At 37.6% G+C, this 12,429-nt stretch overlaps 1 protein-coding gene across 3 annotated transcripts in view; it reads left to right on the top strand.

Moving 5' to 3' along the window:
* The window catches only part of LEMD3 (LEM domain containing 3), an 87,659-nt gene that overhangs the window by 39,345 nt on the left and 35,885 nt on the right, over window positions 1-12,429 (top strand). For all 3 annotated transcript variants that reach the window (XM_073327866.2, XM_073327867.2, XM_073327868.2), the window contains exons 2-3: window positions 4,454-4,491; window positions 8,747-8,810. In XM_073327866.2, the coding sequence (XP_073183967.2) occupies window positions 4,454-4,491; window positions 8,747-8,810 (102 nt within the window). The remainder of the gene's footprint in view (window positions 1-4,453; window positions 4,492-8,746; window positions 8,811-12,429) is intronic.

Raw genomic sequence — 12,429 nt, 5'->3', positions numbered from 1 at the left:
TCTATCCCATAAGTTAAAAACACACACAAAGATTGCTTATAGATATTCATCAAATCTCCCTCTAGCTCTTCCCTGAAATCCCCACCCCAATTCTGCCCCTTCCCTGCCCCCAGGGGGTGCAGGAGGAGTGCGTGGTGCGTCAGGGGGCTCAGGGCAGGGGGTTAGGGTGCAGGGTGGGTTGGGGTGTAGGAGGGGTGTGGGGTGCAGCAGGGGGCTCAGAGCAGGGGATTCAGCTGCAGGAGAGGTTCGGGGGGCGGGTCCGGCCCAGTGCGCATTGGGAGCAGGACAGGCTCCCTGCCTGCCTGCCCGCCCTGCCCCTGCGCCGCTCCGGGAAGCAGCTGGGACCTGTGGGGGCTGGGGGAGGGCACAGGGGTCCGTGTGTTGCCCTGGGCGCTCCTCCAGATACCTCCCCCGAAGCTCCCATTGGCTGGGAACGAGGAACCTCCCCCTGGCGGCTTCCCGGAGTGGCGCGGGGGCAGGGAGGGAGGGAGCCTGCCCTGCCCCCGGTGTATGCCGGGTCAGAGCTGCTCTAGGTAAATGCTGGGGGGGCTGCCAGGAGCTGGCGGGCCGCAGAAAATAACCCTGCTTTATATCGAGGGGGCTCTGGGCCAGGTGCTTCTGCTGATCTCTGCTTCACAGGGAGTGAGGCAGTCTCTTTTAGGTTCTAAACCTTTTAGGGACTTCTAGTGAAATGCAATTCATGTTTTCAGCCTAGTCCTCCAGTAAGGCATGCAAATTCTCTGATGTAAGGGTTCTTGACATTCTTGTTGAGCTGTATTCCTCTGATAACAGCTGTCTAGACTAGAGTCTCTCTTTTACAGGCCTTTTCCCCTCCCTCCCCCCCCTATCCCCCAATCTCATTTTCCTCCTTTACTTTAATTGCCATTGGGTAAAATTTTCAAAAGTGCTTAAGTTGCTTTTTTGAAAACTTTACCAGTAGTCTGCTGGCTGGCCCTGCCTCCCAGTTCCTTCTTGGGTTCCCAGCCAAGGCTTACTGGATACCTACTAGTTAGAGAAATAAACTAGAGAGGATGTGTGTGGTGACTCCAGTAAAGTTTAGGGGCAGTGACCCTGCCATCCTAAATAGAATTTCCTATGAGAATGTTGTCCTTGGATCTGCTCAGAGACTTTAATTTATTTGGCTGAATGTTTGATATATCCATAGGCCCCATCCCCTGGCTGCTGGGAAGGAGAGAGGTTTTCCTCCTTCCCTTTTGCTCAGAACCTGCTGGCTAATATTATGTGTATTGGGGTAAATGCTGCTTCCTCATCCGTTTCCCCAGTCTGTCTCGGGGAGTTCCTCTCACACACACAACTCCTGTATGTCTGTTTGCTCCAGGTGATTGTTTCCCCCAGTAGCAGAATAAAATTGGCATGATTCTGATTAGTTTAAGTAGTACCCATAGGGTTCCAAACAACAGTGAAACTGTCTTGATACCATACTCTGCTGCAGTTGGGTATAGCTGTCATAATCAGAGGCATTGGGTCTGTCAGCTGATTTAGGAAGATGACACTTGCAGTAATTTCCATTGTGTTCACACCCTGGAAAGTTATCTCCACAGCTGTAAAATTAGAAACATAATTAAGATGGAATCTTGTAATCCTGCAGAAACTGATAATTAAGCACCAACAATAAGCTTAGTGTGGAGAAAGATTGATGGACAATCCCTGCTCCAGTGGATCAGTCTCGAAGAGCTGTCAAATTCCTCGAGAGGAGAGGGCAGATACTATGTTGATGGTCTGGGGGTCAGGATATAAATTAAGGATTTCATACTTTCTTCAATCCACAACAGCTCCCCACTGATCTCTCTGGGAGGTTTGTACAGAGATTAAGGGGAGGATACAAGATACAGAAGTATTAAATATTTCTGTTCTGTATTTGGAGAGAAACAGAATGAAGGATTCATATTTTGGAGTGATAAGGAAATAATTTATCTTCTGTTAGTAACTAGGAGGACGCTAAGCAGTAGTTATAAGGTTAAACTTATTAACGTAGTCAGGACAAGATAACTTGCACTCCAAAATCTTTTAAAAAAAAAAAAAAAAAAAAGCATCAAGGAGCTTTTTGAACCATTAGTGTTGTTTTTTAACAATTATTGGAACACTGAGAAAATTCAGAGGACTGGGACAAAGCTAGTGTTAGGCCATTTTTTTAAAAAGGGTAAACAGAGTGAGACGGCTGACTAAGTCGATTATCCTGATGTAGATCCTGCGCAAAACCATGAAAAAGGCTGATTTGGTTGTAATCAGTAAAAAAAAAAAAAAAAAAAATTAAAGGGATGGTAGTGTAACGCCAGTCAACAAGGCTATAAGGAAAATAGGTCTTTTTATGAGATTACAAGTTTGGTTGATAAATTGACTGTTAGCATAATGTTTCAACTTCTGTAAGGTATATGACTTGTCCTGTATGGCATTCTAATAAAAATTAGCCCTATATAATATCCATGTAGTCCGTATTAAATTAATTAAAACCTGGTTACTGGTTAACTGATAGATTGCAAAAAGTAATTGTAAAAGGAGAATCATCATCCTTTAGGGTGTTGCTAATGGCATGTTGTAGTCTCTGCTTGGCCCAATTCAGTATCCTCATGAATGATCTGAAAGAAAATGTAAAAATCACTGCTGGTAAACTTGCAGAGGACATATTAGAGAAGTGGTAAATATGATGGGGACAGATCAGTTATACAGACTGATCTGAATTGCTTGGTAAGTTGAGCATTTTAATATAGCCAAATGCAAGGTCATACATCTAGGAATTAAGATGGGTCATACTTGCATGATTCTCTGTGTCACTGTATTCCAGGTTACAGACAGATTTGGAGGAGATAATGAAATTACCTTAATTTAAATTCCTCCACTTTGATCATTTCATGCATTGGAACAATTGATAGTTTTTGTGCAAGAGGGGCTTAGAAAGCATGGAAATATTGAAGACTGTAGTATGGAGAATCTTGCATTTTTTTCCACAGGCTCCTGCCAGTGCTGAAATCTCTATTTCACAAACAGTAAGATTCACCTACTTTGGCTAAGGGAAAATACTCATGTCCCATCTAGCAAATTGGGCCTAAATTATGGGAAGTGCATAGAATTCTGTAGCACTTGTCCTTTTCCCCCCTTATTGACCCAAACCCTAGTTCAATCACCAAAATATTCTTTGGTTGTGTTCACTTTAATATTAAGTTCAGTTTTATACTGTGATGCATTTTTTCTTTTTTTTTCTTTCACCCATCCTTCCTTTCTTGGGCAGAAGCAGCAGTCACTTTAAGTTTCAGTCATAAGGGGTTTGAATTTCTTGTTCCTTGGTCCAGAAACTCTTGACTGGAGCTAGATGATGCCCCACTATACTCTAAATATTTGCCACAACATTAAACAGTGACAGAGAACATTAACACTCTGTTTTTACCAAAATGATCAGTAGTGAAATAGCTAACTTTCACACTTGAAATTACCATTGGACTTCAGGTATGAATGGGGGCAGTTTACATATCCCAGAAAAGGTTCAAGGTGTCTACAGATGCGGGTGGAAAGGGCTGCACCAATTAATGTTTGGCTAATGTTTCTGAAGTTCTTTGTAAACAGAAGGTCTAGAGATTTCACCTTTTAAATGAAAATTTAGATTTTGTAGCAAAGTGATGATGCATTTTAAAAAACCACAAATGTTGCAGTTTACACACCTGAGTAATCCTGTTTTATACTTTGGATTCTTTAAAGATTTCAAGTGATGGGGAATTCACCACATCCCTTGAATGTTCCATATTCAAAATTTGTACTTTATTTCTGGTTATAATTTGTCTAAAATCCGCTTCTTCTGGCTCCAAAGGCATTCACTGTAGCTGGGGAAAGCAGATTAACTGCAGCTTAAATGAACTGTGGAAATTGTCCTGTCAAAAATACGTTACTTCCTGTTGTAAGCAGACCTATATTTCCCTATTCATTTGAGAATCTCTCAAAGTAGTGTCTCTTAAAGAAATGCTTTTGAGAGGGGTATGATGTTGTCATGCAGGGGTTTTCATTGAATAAGAATGCATGTTGAAATACGTTTGCATTGTTTACACTATATACTGTGAAAATGTCTAGCTCCGCAAAATTCCGTTATTTAAGTGTAATAGTTGAATCACTTTTGAAGTTTGTTTTGGGTTTGCTAAACCACTCTTTATTTTTATATTCATATTGAGGTGGTTGTTGAAAACAGTTTAAATAGCTATATGGCTAATTATAGCTCCTAGCTGCTGAGATGACAGAATTTGCATCCTAGTCCAATAAACTGCTGCTGTAGCTGATTCTCATTTAGCATAAATTTAAAGATAGGATTGTCCCTAAAAATATCTATGTAATTACCTTTATACACTATGAAATTTTATGTGCTAAGAGACTATAATAGTGATATATTTTATTACCATCTACAAGCCAGACAATGAGTGAACTAATGAAGTTCTTTTTTTACCCTTAATAGTTAAAAATCCCTTCAGTGAGCAGCTTGAAGAAATAAAAGTAAGTAAATATGATTATAATACATTGTGATTTATGTTTTGTTAGATATTTGTATGAAGTCAGTGCAAACACCAAGAATTAAGGTGTATGAGATTTTGGAATGTATTGCATGCTTTTAGCAGAGGTCACTGTGTCATACAGGACAGTGAGACAATTAAGTAAGCTACTGTTATGTTACACAAATGGCTACTGCAAGACCTAGGAACTAAAACCATTATTAGCTTAAAAATGCTAGTTACATTACACCTAAAACAAATAGGATTGAAAGAGTGTAAAAAAAATCCTGCAGTGCTTGTATTGTAAAATCCTGGAAAGAATTGTATTAGTCTTCAGGTTGTTAAGCTTAATTCTACAAAACCCAAATCTGACTTGGATAGTGTTTTAAAGTTAGAAAAAAATAACCTGTGTGAAATATCAGGAGATTAAGCTCTTTCTACTTCTGAAAAAGCTCCTTGATCTTGGTTCACGAGGAAGGGTTTCAGAAGGTGGATTTCACTGAAGAGAATTTGTCCCTCTATTCCACATTGGTTCTCTTCCATCATGATATTGACTTTTTCAGCTAGAGAACTGGGACAACAATTTCTGAGGTGGACCTACTCTGAGGTGTCTGTATGTTGTAATATGAAGTTGGCAACCAGATCTCTGACTGATGCAATCTTCTTGGAAATACTGGCCTGATGTTGCAGGATACTGTCTTTCACCTCAGAATGCCTTCTTCCAAGCAGTCCAGTAGAAAGGCCCATAAACACTGCAGGAAGAGACACGATCCTTTTGACATTATAGTCTCTTGGGCACCAGATTTGACTGACAACCCAAGAACTTGTTTTCAGTTTCTCATCCTGTCCCTTAGGCTTTTCCCTTTCCTTCTGGGAATCTTGTCAGTTTCCTTCTAGTATAGAGTAGAATTACTATGGATTGTTCATTAGCCAGAAGGGTTATGCTCTCCAATTCCCCTCCTTCTAATCCACATCATTTGTTGATTGATTTTTATTGTCAGACATTAAATTGATTCATGAAAACAGTTCTCACAAGTACTTTGAACAAGAGATTATCTACAAAGCTATAGGTGGCTTCTTTTTCTCATAGAAACAAAAGAATTGAACAGTGTGTTCTAAGTGCCAAACTTTGTTCGTAAGTTGATTTTTGTTTTATGTTCGCTATTTTCCATCTGGGAAATGAAATAAACAAACTTGGTTTTCTATAAAATATTCTCTAGGAAGTTGACAATCTCCATCTCCAGGTTGTTGAAATTAAACTTTTTGAAATCTGGTATTTGGAGGTATTTGATCCTGTGTGGCTCTTGGGTCATTACATGTTTTCTAGCTGTCAGATCCTAAACTCCCGGTAAGATTCCCAGTTACATCTGAACGTCTAGTGCATTATTATGTTGCCAGCACGGCCCATGAATGCTGAATTGTTCAGATGTTTAGTCAATGAAGAGAAGTATTTTAACTTTCCAGTATCAGGTTTCAGAGTAGCAGCCATGTTAGTCTGTATTGGCAAAAAGAAAAGGAGTACTTGTGGCACCTTAGAGACTAACCAATTTATTTGAGCATAAGCTTTCGTGAGCTACAACTCACTTCATCGGATGCATTCAGTGGAGGGAGCTGTAGCTCACGAAAGCTTATGCTCAAATAAATTGGTTAGTCTCTAAGGTGCCACAAGTACTTCTTTTCTTTTTCTAGTATCAGTCATCTTGAGTAGTTCCATTTTCTCTTCATAATCTTAGTAGCCACTGTGTTTGATAACAATCATTCCTTGACCCTTGAAGTTTTACATTTAGTTTGTGGTTGTTGAATAAAGCCAACAAGTCATTCAACCATTGCAGATTATGTAAAACTAATCCGTCTTCTCTTTTCTGAAATAAGAATGTGATTTCAGTTTAGACATCTGATGCTTCTGTCTGTAGGAATCTTGCACTGTGACTACATTTAAGAGCTCCAGTAACAATGAAATTCTCAACTTTTCTGTTCGTACCTTCATTATTTCAAGCATTGATAAACTTTCTTTGGTAAGGAGTGCTGCTTAATGTATGCTGCAGTGAAAATGGACTTCTTTAACAAGATACTGAACAAAATCTCCATTACAACTGACAATGGTAGGCCTTCCGTATCTTATTTGGCATCTCACTGTCATGCGTATTTAGGGAAATAGATCTTCAGTCTTCATTTAATTACTCTTCACTCGTTCTCCTAGTGGCTTACTGATAAAATATTCATGAGATATTATTTAGATGTATACAGAGTATAATAAAAGAACCCCAATCCATTGTTCTGGGTGCACTTAACAGTTTTTTTAAGAAATAAGTTAAAATAAATCCATCATGTACAGCAACAACATAAATGTAACTGAAATTAACCACATGCACAATCTCCGAAGTCCTACACCCTGCCCTACCCAACAATGCCAGTGTCTTCATGATCCATCAAAGAAACGGTGTACATTGCATCATGCCCTGAAGACTTACAAAACTGGCTTTCCAGAAAATATTCTCTAGATGCTTTTTTTTCTAAATAGTTTAGATGCTTTTTTTTCTAAATAGTTCAGCGCTAATAGCACAGCTTACATGCTGCAAATGGAGATGTACAGACATAATATATGCAGCTACTGACAAGTAACTCATCCTAATAGAACATCTTTAATTCTGAGGGATCAAAAGACTATGTAGTCCAAACTGCTCAAATTCATCCATTTCTGTGGTGAGATGCTACACAACACACACTGTTGAAGTGCAGCCACTTCTGTGGCAAAATTCCAGAAAGTTACATACTTTTTTTTAATTTTGGATACAAATGATGATTTCACTGTAAACTGCAGAAACTTAAGTAGACTTTCTGCATATACTTGAATCTGGCCTGGACTGAAGGATAAACACTACTACTCTTGCAAAATTTTACTCGTGGAGAGATGGTAACTACTGGTCTGACATGAAGGATCTATCAGTTCATCTATGTTAGGGGTGAGATTGAAACTTGTGTGGGCATGTCTGTGCACTACTGACTTTAAAAAAAAAAAATTAAATTAAATCTTTTGAATTGGTGGAAGTTACTGTGTAATCACCTAGGTGCAGAGCTTTGTGTCTGAAGTAGGAGAAAGGAATATAAGTATCTGAATGTATTTTTCCTTCATTAAACTAATTCAGATTTGAGAAACTGAGAATGAAGAGTACAAAAACTAGTCTTCATGTTGCGATATACAAAAATAAGAGATTCTACTCTAAACCTCATATGCCTGAGCTAATTGTTAAATTGAAAATATTGTGGTGGTGAAGTAGAAAACACAAGTTATATGCTCGAGAATAGTGTTTTTGAAAAGTGTTTAGTTACCACATACACTTAAACATTTTGCACTTTAAAGAGTGCCTGCTATCTGAGAATTGCAAAGCACTTTACGAGCACTAATAATAACTCAGTCTTATAAAATTCCTGCAAAGGAGGTATTAAAACTATTGTACAGTTAGAAAAATTGAGTCAAGTGTTAAATGATTTGCCTAAGGTCACACACAAATTGGGCATACCTGCAGTAACAGGAGATATTAGAATAATTCACTACTCAATTTACATCATTCTCTATTCCTGACTCCTATTCTTCTCCTTTGTCCACAAGATCATTCTGCCTCTAGAATTGTCTTTCCTCCCACCTTTACAATTTAGATGCCACAGCTTTTCTTTCATGCAAAATAAGTCAGTCAAGTTTGAGGGTCGCCAGTGTAATGAGTTTTTGTTCTGGCCTTTCTAAAAGTCTAATTTTGGCCTGAATTTCCCATGAATAGAACATAGTTAGTTGAATAGAAATTCATCTGGGATGGTTAATGTACCTTGTTTTGCCTAAAGTGTCATAGGACCTTTAATGAGAATAAATATCCAGGGGCTTTGTTTAATTTTTTTGTGAAAGTTAGCACCTCCAAGTTTTTAATACCTATTAAGACCATTCTGGGGTATTGTTTTAGTACTATGTTAGAGAGAACAGTGCAACCACCTAAATTGTCAATCTGTTTTCTATAATTTTCCTCTCTAATTCCAAGAACTAGTTTAAAATAGCTCAATAAAAGATTATACCTTGAATGGATACAGATAAATGCAAAATCAGTTGATACTGTCTTTTTGATGCACAAAACACCATTTGGCTGTCTTATCTAATTCTGTAGATAAAATACTATTTTACTGTAAATAGCTTTAGGTTCTCAGTAGATGAAAAATGAATTTTTCTTGTGAAGTTGTAAATTCTTAATGTTAACCAGCTTTTTTAATTCCAGACAAACGAAAGAAGTCTGATGAACAGCTTATATAAACTTCATGATAGATTGGCACAAGTAGCAGGTATGTTTTTAAAATTAATATTGACTATAAGAGAATAATAATTATAAATGCAACTTAATATATATGCAGGCAGTGTTTGTGGCAATAGATAAAATCCCGGGGCCCAGATTCTTGGTTGCAAGATACAAATGATTTAACTCTGTTGAAATCACTAGGTGTTATTCATATACTGTGAATAGGGAGATTAGGAGTCCCAGTTCTAAATCACATAAGCTGCCTTTTCAAGCATGTAACCTTTTTTATCTTGACATTCTCTAAGGTTTAGTTCAGCAGGATTCAAAGATTCTGAGGCCAGAAGGGACCATTTTGATCATCTAGTCTTAACTCTGGCATAGATAGCATAGGCTGTAGAACTTCATCCAAACTAATTCATAGACCATATATTTCAGAAGAAATATCCAATCTTGATTTAAAATAGTCAGTGATAGAGAATTCTTGGTAGATTTTTTTTCCCAATGATTAATTACGCTCACTGTTAGAAATATACACCTTATTTTTGGTCTGATTACAGGGGGATAAAAATCAATGATTTTTTTTTAAATAAAAAATATTGGATTTTTATTTAAATCAGATTTTTTTAGAAGATTTTTTCCCTCAAAGCAATCTTTGAGCTATAATATATCTATCTTTAGATATCTCATCATAGAATAGGGATGATAAATTCTAATTCTGTAGTATGAGACAATATAGTCATGTAATGTTTAAGAAAACTTTTGTAAATGAGTTCCAATAGTTCATGGATTAGGGGGACCCAATCTTATGGGGTTCCAGGGGCATCTGTATAGATTATTTAGGTTAATCTTTCTGTCTACCCAGTGGGACTCAGTGCTCAGTCTAGAAGATACCATCCGAGATGCTTAGTTTTGCAGTTCTCCAACTCTGTATTTGTGTCTCCAGAGATAACATGCTTGTTAACAGCAAAAATGCTTTAAAATAAAGAATATATAAAGGTGAGAAATAACCTCAACCCTATTGTCCCTCTGCAAGTTTGTGTACACAGAGTCAATCCCTTACCTCTCTCTAAAAGTGCAAAGTTTCAGAAAGTTCAATGAAATTGTTGGGGGCGGAATAGATCTGGACAAGGAGAAGAAGTCTGGAGATAAATGTGAGAAGGGAGGGACAGGCAGTAGTAACAAAAGTAAAACTGTTTGAGCAGCGTATTCCAGAAGTCTTGAGGTCTTTCTGAGTGTAGCCTTCATTGATTTGAGATCTGCCATACCATTCTTTCACTAGAAGGGAAAACCTGTAATGGTAGCAGGCCATAAAAGAGACTCAGTTTGGGAATATTTTAATGAAATTCTTCACAGGTAGAGGAACATGTATTAAGTTTATAATAACCAACAAGAATGCACTTTTATGTAGAAATCCATGATTAAATTGAATCTTCCTGACTAGTGATTTAAATCATATCCACTCTGCGTCTGAATTTGTCTAGTTTCAACTTCTAGTCATTGGATTGTGTTATACCTTTCTCTGCTAGATTGAAGAGCCCATTATCTAATATTTGTTCTCCATGTAGATACTTATAGATGGTAATCAAATCACCCCTTAATTGTCTCCTACGACAAGTGTTTGAACTTTTTTGTGTTGGTAAGAGCTCTGGAACTGTTCCATCTATTGGCCCTTGCGGAAATAAAGCAGTCCAGTTCTATTTCAATGCCTAAATATGCTGTAATGTAGGGAAGATGGCATATTTGTTAAAAGCTAAACAAACATATGCCACTTCATTTGGAAAAGAAATTACCTGTTTTATCTGGTATACTGTGCTATATTTTTCATGCTGATGTTTAGAAACACTCTGTTAGCATTATTTGTAATGTACATAGAGAAATAGACAAGTTCATTAACAAGAAGTCTGAATTAAGAACGCTGTGTGCTAATGTAAAACCCTTTATATACATATTTTGTGACAAACTGTAAAGGAACAATTATTTCAATTACTGTTAAAATAGTTAACCATAATGACACATGAAGAAACAATGTGTGGTTTTTGTCTAGAGCAATCTAGAAGAAGCTTAAAGTTACAAAGTGAAGCTCTAAAAAATCAGAAAATGGCAAAGGTGAAGTTGTCTGAACAACTCTGGCATCTTGTGAGACTGCATTACAATACAGTATCTCATTGCTTGATTATATACTGTTTTCTCCATAGGACCCTTGCCTGTTTCAGTGCATAAACTGGATGGTGCATAGTGAAAGAGATTGCTTTTGAATTTTTTTTTATCCTCATTGTTCATTTTGTGGCCCCATGCCTTATTTACTGCACACCATCCAAACTTTAAAACGAATACAGAATTTTTTGTTGACACATCTGTGGCACCCAACATAGCATAAGTGCCTCACAAACGTTAAAAAACAAACTTTGCAGATAGCTGTATGTTATAGATGAGACTGAAAAACAGCATGATTTGTACAGGGTCACATGGGAAATCTGACAGAAGCAGCAAAAAAACAAGTTCTCTTGGATTCCAGTCCAGTGCTTTCCTCACAAGAGCATTCTTCCTCTTGCGGCAGGTCCTGTCTTGCTCACTGTACACGTACAACATCGCCAGTGACTGGATTTTAGAACAATTCGCTATTCAGTTTGCATCATTCTTTTATCAACATAATGAAGAAAGTCTTATTAGGTATTACGCTATCATAATGCATACATTCATGCACAGCCTTAAATTTGTCATTTCCTGAACTGAATGCTTCATGCTGCAGCCTCATTGATCTCTTTAGCTTTTAATAGTTTCCTAAGTTTCCTACGTTCTTTTTATATAAGATTCCATTTTCAACTATTTAAAAGACAGTAGTAGAAGGTTCTGTACTGTTAACCAGAAGGTTGGATTCTATATCATATGGAGGAAGACATGGCTCCTCCATTTGTTTGTGTAATTACACACACCCTCCCCCAAATGTATACATATATTATTACAATTGTTTGCATGTTTATCTCTCCATGTATGGAAAGGACTTCAGTCATAAATAATCTTGCAGCAGATCTTCTCTCCTTATGTAGAACCCAAAAAGACCTACTGTATCCCTATTTAGTCGTCCCTCACCCCAGTGACTTTTTGAGACTTGTTTTCTGAAAACATAATTTTTCTCTACACGGCCCTTCTTTTTATTAGACTATTCTCTGGCAGGAGCCACATCTCAAGGATTATTTGATCGCTCTACCTTGAATAGCTTTTGCATGACTGATACGTTATAAACCATTCCAGGTGTTAAACTGCTGAACTTTTCTGTGGCGAATCAAGAAGAGTTTATGCTATTGGAGATATCCTTTCCTGTTCCCTTACCTTCATTCCACTCTTGCACCTCCCCTCTCCAAAACACAGGACACAGAACAGCTGCCCACTCTAATGCCCTGTTTGGTGCACTCTGTAAGCATGAGATTTATTTAAGCTTATTAGTGCCTAGTAATGCCATTGCCTTATTGCATTGGGTCAGTACATCACACCCAGATGTGAATCAGCAGTTGATCACAAAATCCAAATTTTCCTCAAAGATTTGGATGAGCATTTGAGCCTCGTAGGTGGAACTTTTTGTTCAGATAAAGCTCTATTTAAATATTAAGTTAATCTTAATACAAACAAGAAACCAAAAATAAAATTGAAGCACAGGCCTTCAGCCT

Source organism: Lepidochelys kempii, chromosome 1 (genome assembly GCF_965140285.1).
Source record: "Lepidochelys kempii isolate rLepKem1 chromosome 1, rLepKem1.hap1, whole genome shotgun sequence".
NCBI lineage: Eukaryota > Metazoa > Chordata > Testudines > Cheloniidae > Lepidochelys > Lepidochelys kempii.
Note: the sequence above shows the minus strand (reverse complement) of the source record. Positions and strands in the feature narration are given on the sequence as shown.